Source organism: Hyla sarda, chromosome 3 (assembly GCF_029499605.1).
Source record: "Hyla sarda isolate aHylSar1 chromosome 3, aHylSar1.hap1, whole genome shotgun sequence".
NCBI lineage: Eukaryota > Metazoa > Chordata > Amphibia > Anura > Hylidae > Hyla > Hyla sarda.
The window spans coordinates 14,660,807-14,682,392 of NC_079191.1; the positions used below are offsets into that span (position 1 = coordinate 14,660,807).

At 47.3% G+C, this 21,586-nt stretch overlaps 1 protein-coding gene across 9 annotated transcripts in view; it reads right to left on the minus strand.

Annotated features, from left to right (window-relative positions):
* NCOA1 (nuclear receptor coactivator 1) overlaps positions 1-21,586 on the minus strand; it is a 554,024-nt gene that overhangs the window by 36,101 nt on the left and 496,337 nt on the right. For all 9 annotated transcript variants that reach the window (XM_056563793.1, XM_056563794.1, XM_056563800.1 and 6 more), the window contains one exon: positions 13,506-13,680. In XM_056563793.1, the coding sequence (XP_056419768.1) occupies positions 13,506-13,680 (175 nt within the window). The remainder of the gene's footprint in view (positions 1-13,505; positions 13,681-21,586) is intronic.

Consider the following 21,586-nt stretch of genomic DNA (forward strand, 5'->3'; position numbering starts at 1 on the left):
GAGGAGCCAATCAGGGCTCTCAGAGGGAGATTTAAAAATGAGCATTGTGAGTAGCAGGGGCGCCATGTCTATATTAAAAGCGCTGTGGGGGGCAAGATATATAGCGCTGCAGGGGGGGCAGACATATAGCCTATATATCTAGCCCCCCAGCAGCGCATTAGATATGACTCCCGCTGGCACATTAATAAATATATACACCCCGCCGGCGCATTAATAAATATATACCCCCTGCCGGCGCATTAAATATATACCCCCCGCAGCGCATGTATATTTACCCTTGCAGCAGCGCTTCTATATACCTATGCCACTGCAGCACTATATGTGAAAAGCATTCTAGCAGCAGCATTGGCCGCCCGGCATATGTATATAGAAGCGCTGTGGGGGGCAGATAACACTATATGTCTGCCCCCCCCCCCCCAGTGCTTCTATATACATATACCCCTGCCGCCATATGAATGAAAAGTATTACTATTAGCAGCGCTATAAAAATACCATAGACTTTAATGGGATTGTTTAACGGCCGTTTAACAGGGCTTTTCTAACGGACGTTTGTAACGGATGAATTTTTAAGCAGCCATAGTGGTTTAGGGGGTAGGCTCCTTCATGTAGACTCAGTGTAGGCTTCTTGGTGTAAGCTCAATGATTTATTGGCTCTCAGGTGAAGGCTCAGTGTATACTCCATGGAGTAAAGTGCTTGGTATAGGCTCCCAGGTGTAGTCTATAAGGAAAAATCCAACAAGTAAGTGGAATGAATGGAGCACTCACCTGGTCTCTTTGCTTCAATAACGTTTCTTCTTATTTCATATAAAAAGTATACGTGTAGGGGAGCGGACAGGAGCGGTGTTGTGGGGGAGTGGTTGGGCGATGGTCCGTATCGCGCACTTGGCACTTCGTTGGGCCCCAAGGTGGGGCCTGACAAAGCGCCAAGTGAGCAATAGGGACGGTCACCCAACCTCTTTCCCACAACACCGCTCCTGTCCGCTCCCCTACATGTATACTTTTTATATGAAATAAAGAAAGAGACCAGGTGAGTGCTCCATTCTTTCTACTTGTTACATGTTGGATTATTGCTACCTCTCAATGTGAGCACTGAAGAAGTCTTGAAGTGATCTATTGCCGTAGGAGCTGCAGTAAGTTCGAGTCAGGTAGTGAAGCGGTGCCAAGGTTAGTGGAAGACTGTGTCTACATGGTATAGGTTTCTCTATGTAGTAGTCTCCTCGTTGTAGGCTCTGTGGTATAGTTTCCTCGGTGTAGGCTCTGTGGTATAGACTCCTTGGTGTAGGCTCTGTGGTATAGACTCCTCGGTGTAGGCTCTGTGGTATAGTTTCCTCAGTGTAGGCTCTGTGGTATAGTTTCCTCTGTGTAGGCTCTGTGGTATAGCTTCCTCGGTGTAGGCTCTGTGGTATAGTTTCCTCGGTGTAGGCTCTGTGGTATAGTTTCCTCGGTGTAGGCTCTGTGGTATAATTTCCTCGATGTAGGCTCTGTGGTATAGTTTCCTCGGTGTAGGCTCTGTGGTATAGTTTCCTCGGTGTAGGCTCTGTGGTATAGTTTCCCTGGTGTAGGCTCTGTGGTATAGTTTCCCTGGTGTAGGCTCTGTGGTATAGTTTCCTCGGTGTAGGCACTGTGGTATAGTTTCCTCGGTGTAGGCTCTGTGGTATAGTTTCCTCGGTGTAGGCTCTGTGGTATAGTTTCCTCAGTGTAGGCTCTGTGGTATAGTTTCCTCGGTGTTGGCTCTGTGGTATAGTTTCCCCGGTGTAGGCTCTGTGGTATAGTTTCCTCAGTGTAGGCTCTGTGGTATAGTTTCCTCGGTGTAGGCTCTGTGGTATAGTTTCCCTGGTGTAGGCTCTGTGGTATAGTTTCCTCGGTGTAGGCTCTGTGGTATAGTTTCCTCGGTGTAGGCTCTGTGGTATAGTTTCCTCGGTGTAGGCTCTGTGGTATAGTTTCCTCAGTGTAGGCTCTGTGGTATAGTTTCCTCGGTGTAGGCACTGTGGTATAGTTTCCCTGGTGTAGGCTCTGTGGTATAGTTTCCTCGGTGTTGGCTCTGTGGTATAGTTTCCTCGGTGTAGGCTCTGTGGTATAGTTTCCTCGGTGTAGGCTCTGTGGTATAGTTTCCTCGGTGTAGGCTCTGTGGTATAGTTTCCTCGGTGTAGGCTCTGTGGTATAGTTTCCTCGGTGTAGGCTCTGTGGTATAATTTCCTCGGTGTAGGCTCTGTGGTATAGTTTCCTCGGTGTAGGCTCTGTGGTATAGATTCCTCGGTGTAGGCACTGTGATATAGTTTCCCTCAGTGTAGGCTCTGTGGTATAGTTTCCCTGGTGTAGGCTCTGTGGTATAGTTTCCTCAGTGTAGGCTCTGTGGTATAGTTTCCTCAGTGTAGGCTCTGTGGTATAGTTTCCTCAGTGTAGGCTCTGTGGTATAGTTTCCTCGGTGTAGGCTCTGTGGTATAGTTTCCCTGGTGTAGGCTCTGTGGTATAGTTTCCTCGGTGTAGGCTCTGTGGTATAGTTTCCTCGGTGTAGGCTCTGTGGTATAGTTTCCTCGGTGTAGGCTCTGTGGTATAGTTTCCTCAGTGTAGGCTCTGTGGTATAGTTTCCTCAGTGTAGGCTCTGTGGTATAGTTTCCCCGGTGTAGGCTCTGTGGTATAGTTTCCCCGGTGTAGGCTCTGTGGTATAGTTTCCCCGGTGTAGGCTCTGTGGTATAGTTTCCTCGGTGTAGGCTCTGTGGTATAGTTTCCCTGGTGTAGGCTCTGTGGTATAGTTTCCTCGGTGTAGGCTCTGTGGTATAGTTTCCTCGGTGTAGGCTCTGTGGTATAGTTTCCTCGGTGTAGGCTCTGTGGTATAGTTTCCTCGGTGTAGGCACTGTGGTATAGTTTCCCTGGTGTAGGCTCTGTGGTATAGACTCCTCGGTGTAGGCTCTGTGGTATAGTTTCCCTGGTGTAGGCTCTGTGGTATAGTTTCCCCGGTGTAGGCTCTGTGGTATAGTTTCCCTGGTGTAGGCTCTGTGGTATAGTTTCCCTGGTGTAGGCTCTGTGGTATAGTTTCCTCGGTGTTGGCTCTGTGGTATAGTTTCCTCGGTGTAGGCTCTGTGGTATAGTTTCCCTGGTGTAGGCTCTGTGGTATAGTTTCCTCGGTGTAGGCTCTGTGGTATAGTTTCCTCGGTGTAGGCTCTGTGGTATAGTTTCCTCGGTGTAGGCTCTGTGGTATAGTTTCCTCGGTGTAGGCTCTGTGGTATAGTTTCCTCGGTGTAGGCTCTGTGGTATAATTTCCTCGGTGTAGGCTCTGTGGTATAGTTTCCCTGGTGTAGGCTCTGTGGTATAGTTTCCTCGGTGTAGGCTCTGTGGTATAGTTTCCTCGGTGTAGGCTCTGTGGTATAGTTTCCTCGGTGTAGGCTCTGTGGTATAGTTTCCTCGGTGTAGGCTCTGTGGTATAGTTTCCCTGGTGTAGGCTCTGTGGTATAGTTTCCTCGGTGTAGGCTCTGTGGTATAGTTTCCTCGGTGTAGGCTCTGTGGTATAGTTTCCTCGGCGTAGGCTCTGTGGTATAGTTTCCTCAGTGTAGGCTCTGTGGTATAGTTTCCCCGGTGTAGGCTCTGTGGTATAGTTTCCCCGGTGTAGGCTCTGTGGTATAGTTTCCCCGGTGTAGGCTCTGTGGTATAGTTTCCTGGGTGTAGGCTCTGTGGTATAGTTTCCCTGGTGTAGGCTCTGTGGTATAGTTTCCTCGGTGTAGGCTCTGTGGTATAGTTTCCTCGGTGTAGGCTCTGTGGTATAGTTTCCTCGGTGTAGGCTCTGTGGTATAGTTTCCTCGGTGTTGGCTCTGTGGTATAGTTTCCTCGGTGTAGGCTCTGTGGTATAGTTTCCCTGGTGTAGGCTCTGTGGTATAGTTTCCTCGGTGTAGGCTCTGTGGTATAGTTTCCTCGGTGTAGGCTCTGTGGTATAGTTTCCTCGGTGTAGGCTCTGTGGTATAGTTTCCTCAGTGTAGGCTCTGTGGTATAGTTTCCTCAGTGTAGGCTCTGTGGTATAGTTTCCCCGGTGTAGGCTCTGTGGTATAGTTTCCCCGGTGTAGGCTCTGTGGTATAGTTTCCTCGGTGTAGGCTCTGTGGTATAGTTTCCCTGGTGTAGGCTCTGTGGTATAGTTTCCTCGGTGTAGGCTCTGTGGTATAGTTTCCTCGGTGTAGGCTCTGTGGTATAGTTTCCTCGGTGTAGGCTCTGTGGTATAGTTTCCTCGGTGTAGGCACTGTGGTATAGTTTCCCTGGTGTAGGCTCTGTGGTATAGACTCCTCGGTGTAGGCTCTGTGGTATAGTTTCCCTGGTGTAGGCTCTGTGGTATAGTTTCCCTGGTGTAGGCTCTGTGGTATAGTTTCCTCGGTGTTGGCTCTGTGGTATAGTTTCCTCGGTGTAGGCTCTGTGGTATAGTTTCCCTGGTGTAGGCTCTGTGGTATAGTTTCCTCGGTGTAGGCTCTGTGGTATAGTTTCCTCGGTGTAGGCTCTGTGGTATAGTTTCCTCGGTGTAGGCTCTGTGGTATAGTTTCCTCGGTGTAGGCTCTGTGGTATAGTTTCCTCGGTGTAGGCTCTGTGGTATAATTTCCTCGGTGTAGGCTCTGTGGTATAGTTTCCCTGGTGTAGGCTCTGTGGTATAGTTTCCTTGGTGTAGGCTCTGTGGTATAGTTTCCTCGGTGTAGGCTCTGTGGTATAGTTTCCTCGGTGTAGGCTCTGTGGTATAATTTCCTCGGTGTAGGCTCTGTGGTATAGTTTCCCTGGTGTAGGCTCTGTGGTATAGTTTCCTCGGTGTAGGCTCTGTGGTATAGTTTCCTCGGTGTAGGCTCTGTGGTATAGTTTCCTCTGTGTAGGCTCTGTGGTATAGTTTCCCTGGTGTGGGCTCTGTGGTACAGTTTCCTCGGTGTTGGCTCTGTGGTATAGTTTCCCCGGTGTAGGCTCTGTGGTATAGTTTCCTCGGTGTAGGCTCTGTGGTATAGTTTCCTCAGTGTAGACTCTGTGGTATAGTTTCCTCAGTGTAGGCACTGTGGTATAGTTTCCTCGGTGTAGGCTCTGTGGTATAGTTTCCTCGGTGTAGGCACTGTGGTATAGTTTCCCTGGTGTAGGCTCTGTGGTATAGTTTCCTCTGTGTAGGCTCTGTGGTATAGTTTCCTCAGTGTAGGCACTGTGGTATAGTTTCCCTGGTGTAGGCTCTGTGGTATAGTTTCCTCGGTGTAGGCTCTGTGGTATAGTTTCCTTGGTGTAGGCTCTGTGGTATAGTTTCCCTGGTGTAGGCTCTGTGGTATAGTTTCCTCTGTGTAGGCTCTGTGGTATAGTTTCCTCGGTGTAGGCTCTGTGGTATAGTTTCCTCGGTGTAGGCTCTGTGGTATAGACTCCTCGGTGTAGGCTCTGTGGTATAGTTTCCTCAGTGTAGGCTCTGTGGTATAGTTTCCTCAGTGTAGGCTCTGTGGTATAGTTTCCTCGGTGTGGGCTCTGTGGTATAGTTTCCTCAGTGTAGACTCTGTGGTATAGTTTCCTCGGTGTAGGCTCTGTGGTATAGTTTCCTTGGTGTAGGCTCTGTGGTATAGTTTCCTCGGTGTGGGCTCTGTGGTATAGTTTCCTCAGTGTAGGCTCTGTGGTATAGTTTCCTCGGTGTAGGCTCTGTGGTATAGTTTCCTCGGTGTAGGCTCTGTGGTATAGTTTCCTCGGTGTGGGCTCTGTGGTATAGTTTCCCTGGTGTAGGCTCTGTGGTATAGTTTCCTCGGTGTAGGCTCTGTGGTATAGTTTCCCTGGTGTAGGCTCTGTGGTATAGTTTCCTCGGTGTAGGCTCTGTGGTATAGTTTCCTCGGTGTAGGCTCTGTGGTATAGTTTCCTCGGTGTAGGCACTGTGGTATAGTTTCCTCGGTGTGGGCTCTGTGGTATAGTTTCCATGGTGAAGACTCTGTGGTATAGTTTCCTCGGTGTAGGCTCTGTGGTATAGTTTCCTCAGTGTAGGCTCTGTGGTATAGTTTCCTCGGTGTAGGCTCTGTGGTATAGTTTCCTCGGTGTAGGCTCTGTGGTATAGTTTCCTCAGTGTAGGCACTGTGGTATAGTTTCCTCGGTGTAGGCTCTGTGGTATAGTTTCCTCGGTGTGGGCTCTGTGGTATAGTTTCCATGGTGAAGACTCTGTGTTGTAGAGTCCTCGGTGTAGACTCCATGGTATGGAGTTCTTGCTGTAAACCACCCAGGTTTAGACTCCTTGGCGTAGGCCTCTGTTACTTTATCAACTTTTTACCTCTTTAATCATTACTATGTAAAGCACAGCCATGACTCACATTGTGCTATGTATACCTGCAACAACAAGACAACTTTCAGTTTTGACACCTCGGCTCAGTACACAGCTTGTTAAAGAGAATCTGTAAGTGCCTCCAAGTTCACGGCTGACGGAGGCCTCAATGAAGCATAGACAGAGCTGTCACCAATCACTCATACGTAGGAGGTGTTGCTGTGATGGGGCCAGGAGAGGCTGCCTCGGTTTCCTAGGGCTGAGTGACATGCCTCTATAGGACTTCGTTTTCGTCCTTGAGAGTTGACAGCCCGGCACTGGGAGAGGTGAACAGGCTCAAGTCCAGACATCCTTCTGGCAATCCCTCCGCGTCTTACAAAGTCCATAAAAACACAGGCAGAATTTGGCTTAGTGTCTCCACAGGTTTGAGTTTGGATATCACCCAAGATGCTCCCCCCCCCCCCCCCCCACCTCCTCCGAAACATGAAAAAACTTGCCTTAAATTCTTTAAACATTCCTTGCTGCTTATTCTCACCCGATAAGATCTTTGTATCAAGTATTAACCTACTGGTGGATGGAGAGGAGAATACAGTGTCTGACAATGATGACCTACGGCCTACTAAGAGTATCTTCTCAAAGTGGCCATCATGGCTGCCAGTCAGCTGACTCTGACAACGTGTAGCGGTTACGGTGGTGGGAAACCATTGGAAGTTTCTTATATTTCTATGTATCTGGCATTGTCACCCACTGGACTCTCGAACTGTTGGTGGGCCCATATGGACGGCACACCATTACAATGGGGACTGTGGTGACCGACTACTCGTACTCGTGTATTGGTTAGTATTACAATCCCTCTTAACCATTTCCCGTCACATTGATTTTTGACAACAGTGTTTTTTTTTTATCTCCTCACCTTCTAAGAGCCATAACATTCTTATGTTTCTGGTGACAGTCGTATAAACCTTGTTTTTTCTGGGCAAGATGTAAACTAAAGTAAAAAATTTTGGGGGGAAATGGAAGACATATTTATATTGTGGGAGCTGCATTTTTAGAGCGGGTCTATATGATTACATTGATATCAAGCTTATATAGTTTTTGTTATGTTTTATTACTTTTTCTGTTTTATCGGCTGAGTACCTGGCATTGCCCGATCTTCCTACCTAAACCTTGTGGGAGAGGAAAATCAACATATGAGGACTCCATTGTCCTCATCCCAACCTCATATCCCGACCTACAATGGCACTGTGGGGTGGCAGTGATCAAAGCAGGTAGTTAGTTACCTGTCATCTATCTGCCACTAGATGAAGTTTAATGGCCAGGATCAGAGTAACCTTTGAACCCCTGCACCCTACGGTTGGTGCCAGCTGTAGGTACGAGCCAACAGTCAACATTTATGGAGAAGGTTAGCTGCTATACCTGCCTTCTGAAGGAATGATACACGGACGTCAAATGTGGGCAGGGGTTGACATATTTTTGTAGGACCTTTGTATTCTAATTGACCGCTACCTGGTGACCGCCATTTTTCTATATGTAACCACTGGAATTGAAAAGTTGTCCTCGAAAGGCTTCTGTACCATAAAGACCAACCAGATGACTATTGTGGGGGTCCCTGGAATTAAAGGTTGCTCTTAACCCCATTATTATTGAGAATCTGTTTAGGACAGGTCCCCATAGGCCCTCCATTGTTAGCCAAAACACTAATGATGGAAAGATCCACCAGCACCACCTTTTATGGTCCCTGCCATGGGTCTATATAAGCTTCTGCCTTGGGCTAGTTTTTGGTCCCTGCTATTCAGGTAATGGGCCCCTCCTATTCATGCTGGAAATTAAAGTTTTGCAATAGTTTAACGGTGAACTCTCCTGAATCGAATGGGGCCGGACTGCAATACCAGACCCAGCCTGACGGAGTGCTGTTTGTAGAAGAAAGCAGTCATGTTTTTTTTTTTCCTAATCCTGAATGATGAGACTATTTTTCAGGGCTAATCCACAACCATTGAATGTCTTGACGCCTCCTGTAGAACAATCTCCCTATTTCAGACTTTTTAAGCAAATAAACCCCCCCCCCCCCCCGCCCCCTATGGGACTTTATGTGACCGCCGATCTGTAGGCCTTTATTTCATATCATCCTCCGAGAATTGAGATGTTTGTTTATTTTACGATTTTACGGAGCAAAAAAAAAAAAAAAAAATCAGGATATGACTGTTCAGAATTTCTGAAAACAAAATTATCCTGTACAGTATATACAGTATGAGCGAGCGGGAAGCCGGCGAGGGAATTACTTTTCATTAGAACGGCATTTAAAGGGGAACACCAATGAATTATCTACTGATATTACGAGTAAATCCTATCAGTTTGGTCTATAACAGTGGTCTCCAGCCTGCGGACCTCCAGATGTTGCAAAACTACAACTTCCAGCATGCCCGGACAGCCAACGGCTGTCCGGGCATGCTGGGAGTTGTAGTTTTGCAACATCTGGAGGTCCGCAGGTTGGAGACCACTGGTCTATAAGATGAGATCACCCAAAATGAAGGCTACACATGAATTAAGTTACTATTGTGAGAACAATAGGAATCAGAGCATTCTAATATGTATCAGCTATCAGAATGTTGGCGATTTCTTAAAGGGAAACTCCATCCCAATTATGATCCAAAGGTGAAAGTCGGTGACCCGGAAATCCCACCAATCTCAGTAGAAAAACATATCGGGGGAGATTTATCAAAACCTGTCCAGAGGAAAAGTTGCTGAGTTGCCCATAGCAACCAATCAGATCACTTTCACTTTTGAATATGCCTCTGAGAAATGAAAGCAGCGATCTGATTGGTTGCTATGGGCAACTGGGCAATTTTTTCTCTGGACAGGTTTTGATAAATCTTCCCCAATAGCTTTCTCTACAAAAAACAGCGCCCAACCTGTCCTCAGGTTGTGTGTGGTATTACATCTCGGCTCCATTCACTTCAATGGAGCTGAGCTGCAATACCGCACACCGCCTGAGGACAAGAGTTGCGCTGTTTCTGGAAGAAAACTACTTTGGTGGGATTTCCAGGTCCTAGTTATCCAGGATTTGCGTTCTTCCAAAAACAGCGCCACTCTTGTGCTCAGGTTGTGCGTGGTATTGCAGCTCAGCTCCATTGAAGTGAAAGGAGCAGAGATGTAATACCAAACACAACCTGAGGACAGGTAGGGCGCTGTTTTTGTAAGCCCTTGTTCAAGCAGCGGTATTGTTTTCAATGGGATTCTGCTGGATTTGGCTGTCCAGGCATGCTGGGAGTTGTAGTTGTGAAACAGCTGGAGGCACACTGTCTGGGAAACACTGCTTTAAAGTATCACATTATGATGGTTTAAAGTATCACATTGCCAAACTACAACTCCCAGCATGCCCGGACAGCCTTCGGCTGTCCGGGCATGCTAGGAGTTGTAGTTTTGCAACAGCTGGAGGCACCCTGGTTGGGAAACACTGTCTGAATGTTTCCATTCAATGACAGCAAGCAGAGATCTTTTAACCATATAACAATTGAGGGTATTTACTACTGGAATCAGCCTCCCCCCCAGTCACAAGTAACACCTGCTATGGCCGCCCATTGTCGCCCAGTGTGAGCAGATGGAGGGGCTCAATAAGAGTTATGGAGTGGGGGGATACGGTGCATTGACTCTCCGGGAGCCTCCTGCTCAGTGCACACAATCCATCAGCAGCCTCCCCCTCCCCTCGCTGCCATAAATCAGCCTCCTGTCCTCCAATCTGGGCCAGAATGGGTATTAATGCCGATTCCCTCTTAGCAGGTCACTCATACAAATCACTGCAGCAGCAACAACATGAGATAAAACAGTCCGGGCGTCCCTGTCCCCCCCCTTAGCCCCCCGCAGATTTATGGCGGAACCCCTCAGGGGGTTAATGTTATACAAACTATCCAGACAAGGGAGTCAGAGCCATCGTCTCCATGCGGGAGCGGCAATGTGACAGGACTAGAACAACAGCCCCAGTCAATAGAAATCCTCCACTCGTCCTCTTCTACATGTTGTGCCTTCTGGGAAAGCTGGGTGACCACGCTATTACAGCTCCCACATTGGGGGGGTCCTCACCCATCTCATCTAATACTAGTGCAAAATCAGCCTTTCCCTGCCCCATAGCCTGCCCCTCGCCCATAGCCTTACTCTGCCCCATAGCCTGCCCCTCCACTATAGCCTTCCCCTGCCCTACAGCCAGCCCCATAGCCTTCCCCTGCCCCATATCCTTACTCAACCCCATAGCCTGCCCCTCCCCTATAGCCTGCCACACCCATTTAGCCTGCCCCTGCCCTTAAGCCTGCCCCTCCCCTTTAGCCTGCCCCTGCCCTTAAGCCTGCCCCTCCCCTTTAGCCTGTCCCTGCCCCATAGCCTGTCCCTGCCCCATAGCCTGCCCCTACCCCATAGCCTGCCCCTGCCCCATAGCCTGCCCCTGCCCCATAGCCTGCCCCATAGCCTGCCCCTGCCCCATAGCCTGCCCCTGTCCCATAGCCTGTCCCTGCCCCATAGCCTGTCCCTGCCCCATAGCCTGTCCCTGCCCCATAGCCTGCCCCTGCCCCATAGCCTGCCCCTGCCCCATAGCCTGCCCCTGCCCCATAGCCTGCCCCTGCCCCATAGCCTGTCCCTGCCCCATAGCCTGTCCCTCCCCTATAGCCTGCCACACCCATTTAGCCTGCCCCTGCCCTTAAGTCTGCCCCTCCCCTTTAGCCTGTCCCTGCCCCATAGCCTGTCCCTGCCCCATAGCCTGCCCCTGCCCCATAGCCTGCCCCTGCCCCATAGCCTGCCCCTGCCCCATAGCCTGCCCCTGCCCCATAGCCTGTCCCTGCCCCATAGCCTGTCCCTGCCCCATAGCCTGTCCCTGCCCCATAGCCTGTCCCTGCCCCATAGCCTGTCCCTGCCCCATAGCCTGTCCCTGCCCCATAGCCTGCCCCTGCCCCATAGCCTGCCCCTGCCCCATAGCCTGCCCCTGCCCCATAGCCTGCCCCTGCCCCATAGCCTGCCCCTGCCCCATAGCCTGCCCCTGCCCCATAGCCTGTCCCTGCCCCATAGCCTGTCCCTGCCCCATAGCCTGTCCCTGCCCTTTAGCCTGCCCCTCCCCTATAGCCTGCCCCTCCCGTATAGCCTGCCCCTGCCCTTTAGCCTGCCCCTCCCCTATAGCCTGCCCCTACCTAGGTGGCACATGTAATAACTGTGTTGCCACCTGCAGTGACGCCAATCAGTCCCAGGCTCCACCTCCTGTCACCATCTGCTCTAAGCTAATTGTGGACCGAACCAATGCACAGTATCTACCTACGATAATGGACCGATCTACAGAACTCTCTTAGCTGTCTCTTAGCTAACTGTAGAGTGTATCAATCAACAGTCATTTCCTACAATAATGGATCGATCCAATGAACTCTTCCAACTGTTTCTTAGTGACTGTGCATTGGTTTGGTCCACAGTTAGCTACCTACAATAATGGTTCGATCCACTGAACTGTCCCAGTTGTCTCTTACCTAATTTTGGACCAAACCAATGCACAGTCGTAGTGACTGGTCCATGAATCTCCCCCAATGGATTTCAGCTCCAATGCGGCTGGGGTAGGGGAGCACACGCTTTTCCCCTCCCCCAGCCGGATCTGGCAGCCTACGGCTGCCAGATCCGGCTGGGGGAGGGGAAAAGCGTGTGCTCCCCTACCCCCAGCCGCATTGGCGCTGAAATCCATTGGGGGAGATTCATCAAAACCTGTCTAAAGGAAAAGTTGCCCAAAGCAACCAATCAGATCACTTCTTTAATTTTGCAGGGGCCTTGTTAAAATGAAAGAAGCGAACTGATTGGTTGCGATGGGAAACTGGGTAACTTTTCCTCTGGACAGGTTTTGATAAATTTCCGTTTCATCGTATGACTCTGGTTGGTTCATTTTCTACCCGTATCCTGTTTTCTGGCCGGACCTAAAACTGTAGTATACTACGGTTTTTAGGTCCTACAGTTTTGGTCATTTTTGACTCAAGTTGGCTCATTAAAGTCAATGGATTTCAGCGCCGGTCCGGCTGGGGTATGGGAGCGCACGGTTTTCCCCTTCCCCAGCTGGTGTGAAAGCACCCTAACTGTGGACCGAACCAATGCACAGTCACTATCTACATTAATGGTGTGATCAAATGAACTGTCCCAACTGTTTCTTAGCTAACTGTGGACCAAACCAATGCACAGTCACTATCTACAATAATGGACTGATCCAATGAACTGTCCCAACTGTTTCTTAGCTAACTGTGGACCAAACCAATGCACAGCCACTACCTACAATAATGGATTGATCCAATGAACTGTCCCAACTGTTTCTTAGCTAACTGTGGACCGAACCAATGCACAGTCACTATCTACATTAATGGTGTGATCAAATGAACTGTCCCAACTGTTTCTTAGCTAACTGTGGACCCAACCAATGCACAGCCACTACCTCCAATAATGGATTGATCCAATGAACTGTCCCAACTGTTTCTTAGCTAACTGTGGACTGAACCAATGCACAGTCACTATCTACAATAATGGATTGATTCAAAAGACTGTCCCAGCTGTGTCTTAGGCGACTGTGGACCGAACCAATGCACAGTCACTATCTACATTAATGGTTTGATCTAATGAACTGTCCCGACTGTTTCTTAGCTAACTGTGGACCCAACCAATGCACAGTCACTACCTACAATAATGGACTGATCCAATGAACTGTCCCGATTGTTTCTTAGCTAACTGTGGACCGAACCAATGCGCAGTCACTATCTACATTAATGGTGTGATCCAATGAACTGTCCCAACTGTTTCTTAGCTAACTGTGGACGAAACCAATGCGCAGTCACTACCTACAATAATGGATTGATCCAATGAACTGTCCCAACTGTGTCTTAGGCAACTGTGGACCGAACCAATGCACAGTCACTATCTACAATAATGGACTGATCCAATGAACTGTCCCGATTGTTTCTTAGCTAACTGTGGACCAAACCAATGCGCAGTCACTATTTACATTAATGGTGTGATCCAATGAACTGTCCCAACTGTTTCTTAGCTAACTGTGGACGAAACCAATGCGCAGTCACTACCTACAATAATGGATTGATCCAATGAACTGTCCCAACTGTGTCTTAGGCAACTGTGGACCGAACCAATGCACAGTCACTATCTACAATAATGGACTGATCCAATGAACTGTCCCAGCTACAGAAACTAGGACTGGACAAACCTATTTCTGATGGGGTAGTTTGTACTGACCGCTTGGCCAATCTCCCCTGCTATACTTACTGTTCAGCCCCGTGGGAGTCCGGGCCACAGTACCAGCTTGTAAAGATGGAGGCAGGTTTTCGTTCTTCAGAGGTAACCCCGATTCTGTCTGGTCTGTTCCACCGAATCCAGGAAGCTGCGCCTCTTTTTCCAGTGTTGGAAGTAACTGGTCCAGCTGGTCAAAATCCGCTGCAAACTGGTGGAGAAAAATGGAAAAAGATGTCAAATGTCAAATGTGGTGTAGGTAATGTGTGTACGTAGAGGGGCAGACTGACCCAATTGTAGAGCGGTATAAAAAAAAAGAACTCCACAAAACACTGTCCAGCAACTTTATCCTCCGTTTTTGCTATACAGTTCCCGTATACGTTTTCAAATTAAAAACCGTACGGAACCGTATAGAAAACTGTATGCATTGACTTAACATTGTAAACCGTATGTCAAACGCATCATCCGGTTTAGTCCATTTTGCGTCTTATACGGTTTTGACCGTTTTTTACCCATACCCAAAACTAGGGATCGACCGATTATCGGCCGATATTCACGATTTTGGACATTCTCGATATTGGCAATTACCTTGCCGATATGCCCATAATGCCTGTCCCCCCACCTCGTCTCCCCGGCCAGAGACCACCGCTGAGACCACCGCCGCCGCCGCTACCCCATTGCCTCCCCCTTCACCGGTTTTATAATTACCTGTTCCCGGGGTCCACGCTACTTCTGGCTCCTGCGGCGTTCTGCACGCTGCGCAATGACGAGTGACATCCACAGCGCGATGTCACCGTCAGTGCGCACAGTGACAGCTCAGGATGCCGCCGGAGCCAGAAGTAGCGCAGACCCCGGGAACAGGTAATTATAAAACCGGGGATGGGGGAGGCAATGGGACAGCGGTGGTGGTTGGACTCAGGAGGACCCCAGGACAGGCAGGGGGAGAGAAGCGGGCGGCGGTCTCTGGCCCCACAAAAGGCTCTGCAGTTCATTGATTTAAAGCGCCCGATAACTTATATCGGTATAAGTTATTGGCTATCGGTCTGAAAGGTCGCAGATTATCGGTTGATCCCTACCCAAAACCGTAGACTACCACGTTTTTTAGTCCGGGCGAAAAACCGGATACTTTTTTTTTTTTTTAAACATACAGAACCGTATGTGCGTACAGTTTCATCCGGTTTGCACCATACTGTTTTTGTCTTTGCACAGTTTTTTTCTTGGAATTTCAAACAAGTGAAACTTTATTCAAAATAGAATGAAAAGTTAAAAATGTGTACGTTTTTTTCTTAAAAACAGAACAACCTTACATAATTTTTCAAACCGTATACGGGGTGAAATTTGTACACACATTTTGATACAGTTTAGTCCGGTTTTAAGGAATCTGTTTTTCATCAAAAACATGATACGGGAACTGTATGGCAAAAACGTGATGTGCATGCACCCTAAGGGTGCATGCACACCACATTTTTGCAATACAGTTCCCGTATCAGGTTTTTGATGAAAAACGGATTCCTCAAAACCTGACTGGAGGCACCCTGGTTGGGAAACACTGTCCTAATTTATCTTAAATGGAAATTGTCCCAGCTGTCTTTTAGCTGTGGACCAAACCAATGCACAGTCACTAACTACAATAACGGACTGATCCAGTGACTACCTACAATAATGGATCGAACCAATGGACTGTCCCAAATGTCTCTTAGCTAACTGTGGACCAAACCAATGCAGAGTAACTACCTACAATAATGGATTGATCCAATCAACTGTCCCAGCAGCAATGCACAGTCACTACCTACAATAATGGACTGATCCAATCAACTGTCCCAGCACCAATGCACAGTCACTACCTACAATAATGGACTGATCCAATCAACTGTCCCAGCAGCAATGCACAGTCACTACCTACAATAATGGACTGATCCAATCAACTGTCCCAGCACCAATGCACAGTCACTACCTACAATAATGGACTGATCCAATCAACTGTCCCAGCAGCAATGCACAGTCACTACCTACAATAATGGACTGATCCAATCAACTGTCCCAGCACCAATGCACAGTCACTACCTACAATAATGGACTGATCCAATCAACTGTCCCAGCAGCAATGCACATTGATAAAAGTTTCAACAATAAAACTAAAAACATTAACACGCATAAAACTGAAGTCAAGTTAGAGGAACACGCTGTAGTCCACTCTTTCATTAAGGCCAATATTTCCAGAGGCTTTCTATTTTATAATCCATTTAGCCTCTGTCTGGAGCAGTTTTTCCTGTCGATATTTTCTTTTAGGCTGCATTCACACTTCATTTTCACTGTATGGGTGCAGGATCCGGCTGGGGGAGGGGAAAACTGGGCACTCCCGTACCCCAGCCGGACCAGCCCTGAAATGCATTTACTTTAATGAGCTGACCGGAGTCAAACGGTGACTCCGGTCGGCACATTTTTTACCCATATCCGGTTTTAGGTCCGGTAAGGAAACCAGATACGGGTCAAAAATGAGCCGATCGGAGTCACCGTTTGACTCCGGTAGGCTCATTTAAGTGAATGGATTTCAGCGCTGGTCCGGTTGGGGTACGGGAGCGGCCGGTCTTCCCCCTCCCCCAGCCGGCACCTGTACAGTGTAAACAAGGTGTGAATGCAGCCTAACTCTCACCTGCTCCAGGCCCTGGAAGAGTAGACTACCACAGTCACCTCTATGGACAGTGTTCATATGATCGATAGATCTTGGAGAACCTTTATTTGGCCGAACTGAGTAAACGTGCTCTCTGAACCTCGTATTCATGGCTCTCTTGGTGCTGCCAACGTAAAATCAACCGCAACTGCACTAAATGGCATAAACCACCCACTGTGTCCTACAGGTAATAAGGCTGCGTACCACAATGTTTTCACCTCCTATTGAAACATTAGTTCCTGGATTCAAATGACGGCACAATGTGCATGAGCCGCACCTGCAGTTACCTATGAGACTCGCACCAGTAGGCCCGTCCTTACTTCTAGATTGAGAGGAAACTGGTAACCACATCCCTCAGATTCTTACAGCAGCGGAAAGCAACTATCGGTTTTTCATGTACTAACTTTCCTAGATCGGGATCATTTTTTATCATTGACCCATTTTTCTTAATCGCAGATCTGATGACCTTCTCAGGGGGGCTAAATATAAAGGAAAATAAAAAGGACCATCAGACATACTATGACTCTTCTTTTTCTTTTTGAACAGAAGATTCCACCTGTCTTGAGTAAAAGCCCTATCCAGGGTTTTATCCAGGATGTCCTTCAGATAACCACTTACCTCCAAGCTCTCCTTTAGCTCCCCAGATTGCTGAAGAAAAGGCTCATCCAAGCTATTAATGCGCCGGAGGCATAAAAATTGGCCATAAGGCACAGAGGTCTTTACATGCTCAAGATGGTAGCTGGAGAACTGAAGGAGGGCATAGGAGGCAGTGGGCTTTCTGTAGCCAGAGGTGGTTAATTCACCATTCTCGACCTTGACTAAAATGTCAAGGAACTCCATTTGTTTAGCATCAATTTTATAGGCGAATCTAAGATTCATATCATTGCTGCAGTTTAAGTAGTTTGCAAAGTCCGCCAAGGTGCCATCCCAGACAACGAAGACATCATCAACAAACCTGAGATCGCACCTGACGGACTTGAGGAATTAATTCCTTTCAGTAAAAATGAATTTGCTCTAAAAAAAAAGCTACATATAAATTTGCAAAGGTGCAGGCTACTGGGGTGCCCATGGCCACCCCCCGATCTGCGTATTCCAGCAGTCATCAAACTGAAAGGAATTATTACCTAATACAAAGGAAAGAGCCTCACAAATAAACTCAACTGAACTGGCCCTTTTGTGCGAGTACATAAGGATTTCCCTCATACAATCGAGCCCCAAAAGCTGCGGTATGCTAGTGTTTAAGCTTTCTATATCTATAGAAGCTAAAAGCATGTTTTCTGACCACGATAAGTCCTGTAAACAGTTAAGGAATTGATTAGTGTCTTATACCAGCAATGGCACTTCTTGCAGAAGGGGATGAAGGAGCCAGTCCAAATATGTGGACAATGGCTCGGTGGCAGCTCCCACCCCAGAGACAATAGGCATTCCAGGTGGGGGAGCCTCCAGAGTCTTGTGTACCTTTTGGCAAGAAGTACCATTGCGGGTGAGACGGAAAGGGAGGGATCAACTTTTCGGCTTTTTTCTTGGAAATGACGCAACTTTCAACAAACTTTCTCAGAAGAGACTGTAAGTTTGATTTGATTTTTCCAACTGGGTTATTCTGCAATTTGAGATAAGTGCATAGGGTCGTTCAATTGTTGTGACGCCTCACTCTAATATTCAGTGGACTCCGCGACAACATTCCCACCTTTATTGGATTTTTTTATCACAATATCTGTTCTACTTCTAAGGTGGTCTAATGCTGAACGTTCACTGTTGTGAATTACTACCCGGGGTAACCTGCGGCCAAAAGGAGGATTCCACCCCACCAACAGAGTCTTGTACAAACACGGTATCTTCAGAGGATAGAGGAGCGTCTGCCGCATCCTGTAAATCAGGGCATCCAGGCCCTCTAATTCAGCAGCAGTAGCATCCTTTAATACACTAAAGCCTAACGGGCCTATCAAAGCTGGGGTATCGCCCTCTAAGGCTGGGTTCACATCACGTTTTTGCCATAGTGTTTTCAATCCGTTTTTCTAAAGAAAACCGTATGCAAAAAAACGGATGGAACAGTATGGAAAAAAGTAAACCGTATGTGTTTTTAAACAGTATACTGTTTCTAAAGTGCATACAGTTCCGTCAGTTTTTATAGAAAAAAACCCATACGTTTTTGAAAAAAATGTGTACATTTTTAATGGGAGGGGTCTTGGGTGGGGACTTTAGGATTCAAATGCGCATGTGCAAAGTAAAAACAAACACGTTTTTCCGGTATGGAACCGTATACATGTGCGTTTCCCATTGACGTCCATGTTAAAAAAAAAAACGTATGCGGTTGCAGTACATATGTTGACCACGATTTTGTCTCCAGTTTAAAAACCGTACTGCAACCGCATACGTTTTTTTTAACCAGGACGTCAATGGGAAACGCACATGTATACGGTTCCATACGGGAAAAACGTATACGGTTTTTACTTTGCACATGCGCATTTGAATCGTAAAGACCCCACCCAAGACCCCTCCCATTAAAATGTACAAAATTTTCAAAAACGTATGGGTTTCTTTTTCTATAAAAACTGACTGAACTGTATGCACTTTTAAAAACAGTATACTGTTTAAAACCACATACGGCTTACTTTTTTCCATACTGTCCCATCCGTTTTTTTTTGCCATACGTTTTTCTTTAGAAAAACGGATTGAAAACAGTATGGCAAAGGGTGGGTTCACATTACGTTTTCTCCCATCCGTGAGCGCATACGGCAGGGGGGAGCTAAAACCTTGCGCTCCCGTATGTAATTCATTTCAATGAGCCGGCTGGAGTGAAACGTTCGGTCGGCTCATTTTTGCGCCGTATGCAACTTTACAACCGGTCCTAAAACCGTGGTTGACCACAGTTTTAGGTCCGGGGAAAAAGCGCATACAGCGCAAAAATGAGCCGACCGGACGTTTCACTCCAGCCAGCTCATTGAAATGAATGACATACGGGAGCGCATACGAAGGCATACGGGAGCGCAAGGTTTTAGCTCCCCCCTGCCGTATGCGCTCCCGTATGGGAGAAAACGTAGTGTGAACCCACCCAAAAACGTGATGTGAACCCAGCCTAATTGATCTTTTGAAAACTCTTTATTAGCAAACAATTTTTTCAGATTGAACTTTCTGATAGATTTAAACGGGTACTCCGGCGCTTAGACATGGTATCCCCTATCCAAAGGATAGGGGATAAGATGCCTGATCGCGGGGGTCCCGCCACTGGGGACCCCCGTGATCTTGCACGCAGCACCCCAGTTAAAATCAGCCCCCGGAGCATGTTCGCTCCGGGTCTGATTACAGTCGACCGCAGGGCCGGTGGCGTGTGACGTCACGCCTCCGCCCCTCAATGCAAGCCTATGGGAGGGGGCGTGACAGCTGTCACGCCCCCTCCCATAGGCTTGCATTGAGGGGCGGAGCGTGACGTCACACGCCGCCAGCCCTGTGGTCGCCGGTAATCAGACCCGGGACCCCCGCGATCAGGCATCTTATCCCCCCTCCTTTGGATAGGGGATAAGATGTCTAAGTGCCGGAGTACTCCTTTAAATAAGCGCATCTCAAATTCTACAATATTAAAGTCCTCAAGTTTAGACCTCGAGACAGGAGGGAAATAGTGAGATTGATGACACATCAGAAGTGCTTTTTAATCGTGCCAAGTCGTGCCGAATCAGAAAAAAGTGACTTGGCACGATTAAAAAGCACTTCTTCTAGTGTATAAGCTTTGAGCATGTAAGGACCTCTTTGCCTTACGGCCAATTTTTACACCTCTTAATAGCTTTTCTTCAGCAAGCTGGGGAGCTAAAGAAGCGCTTGGAGGTACGTGCTTATCCGAAGGACATCCTGGATAAAACCCTGGATAGGGCAGGAGGAATCTTCTGTTTAAAAAGAGAAAGAAAAGTCATAGTGTCCCTAATTTACTATTATAAACCCGACATGGGTTGTGCGCCAGAATAAGGCGCATGGCGCCAGAAATTCTGTCCGCGCCAGAATTTGCGCCATAATTCTGTCTTATTGCGACAGAATTCTGTCTGCGCCAGAAATGAAAAACCTGACCAACTCTCCATTTTACTGAGAAAACCCGAAAAAAGCGGCGTGTCTGTCCGGAAAAGGGGGTGTGGTCACTGAAAAGGGGCGTGTTTCCCTACATATTTACTAAGGTGTCCACAGAAAATGTGGTGGATTTGAGCCGAGGAAAACCCGACAGATCAGAGCAGGTGTAAAAAAAAAAGCAAAATGTAGGGAAAAGTGCAAAATGTAGGGAAAAGTGCAAAATGTAGGGAAAGCTTAGTAAATACCGTGGAAAATAAATTGTAGGGAATTAAAACCCACAAAAAAACCTGCACAACACTCTTAGTGAATCAGGGCCAGTATGTATGATGGTCCAGCTCGACCGGTGAGTGACGCCCATCTTCTTTCAAGATGTCTCAAATGTCTCTTAGCTAGGAATTTGGAAACAGGACTCGGCTTCCAGCTGGCTGTCAATCAAGCAGGAACAGGGATAGGGGGACAGGGGGAGCGAGGTGTTGTTCCAGTCCTCAGGACTTCAAGGGCTTGGAAATGGCTCTTTGACTATTTGCACAAAAATATAAAAGCATTTTTGTCTGTAATAAAAGAACAGACAGATATATGAAAGGGAGAAAGTGTCTCCTCATCCTAACAGCATCTGACGGTGTCAGCAGTTTGGAATGTGAATTGTAACTGAGATTCCCATTAAGCCGAAACTGGAAGGATCATTGATAAATCTACTAAAGTGGCTGCAGAAGAATAGAGAAGAACGTCCTATTGTGTCTATTAGAGGAACGGCACATAATAGAGGACGCCGGCAGAGGACATAAACAAGCTGTAATGTAGTGTACAAAGGGGGAGAATAAGAGACACTGAGCTGTGTACTGTATACAATATATATATACACCATGTGCAGCTATTGTCGGATACCCAGGTTATACCAGCATGGTCCATGTCACTATATACAGGAGATATATAACTTATACCAGCTGTACATATATATTATATACAGTATATACCCAGGTTATACCAGCATGGTCCATGTCACTATATACAGGAGATATATAACTTATACCAGCTGTACATATATATTATATACAGTATATACCAGGTTATACCAGCATGGTCCGTATCACTATATACAGGAGAAATATAACTTATACCAGCTGTACATATATATTCTATACAGTATATACCCAGGTTATACCAGCATGGTCCATATCACTATATACAGGAGATATATAACTTATACCAGCTGTACATATATAATTATATACAGTATATACCCAGGTTATACCAGCATGGTCCATATCACTATATACAGGAGATGTATAACTTATACCAGCTGTACATATATATTATATACAGTATATACCCAGGTTATACCAGCATGGTCCATATCACTATATACAGGAGATATATAACTTATACCAGCTGT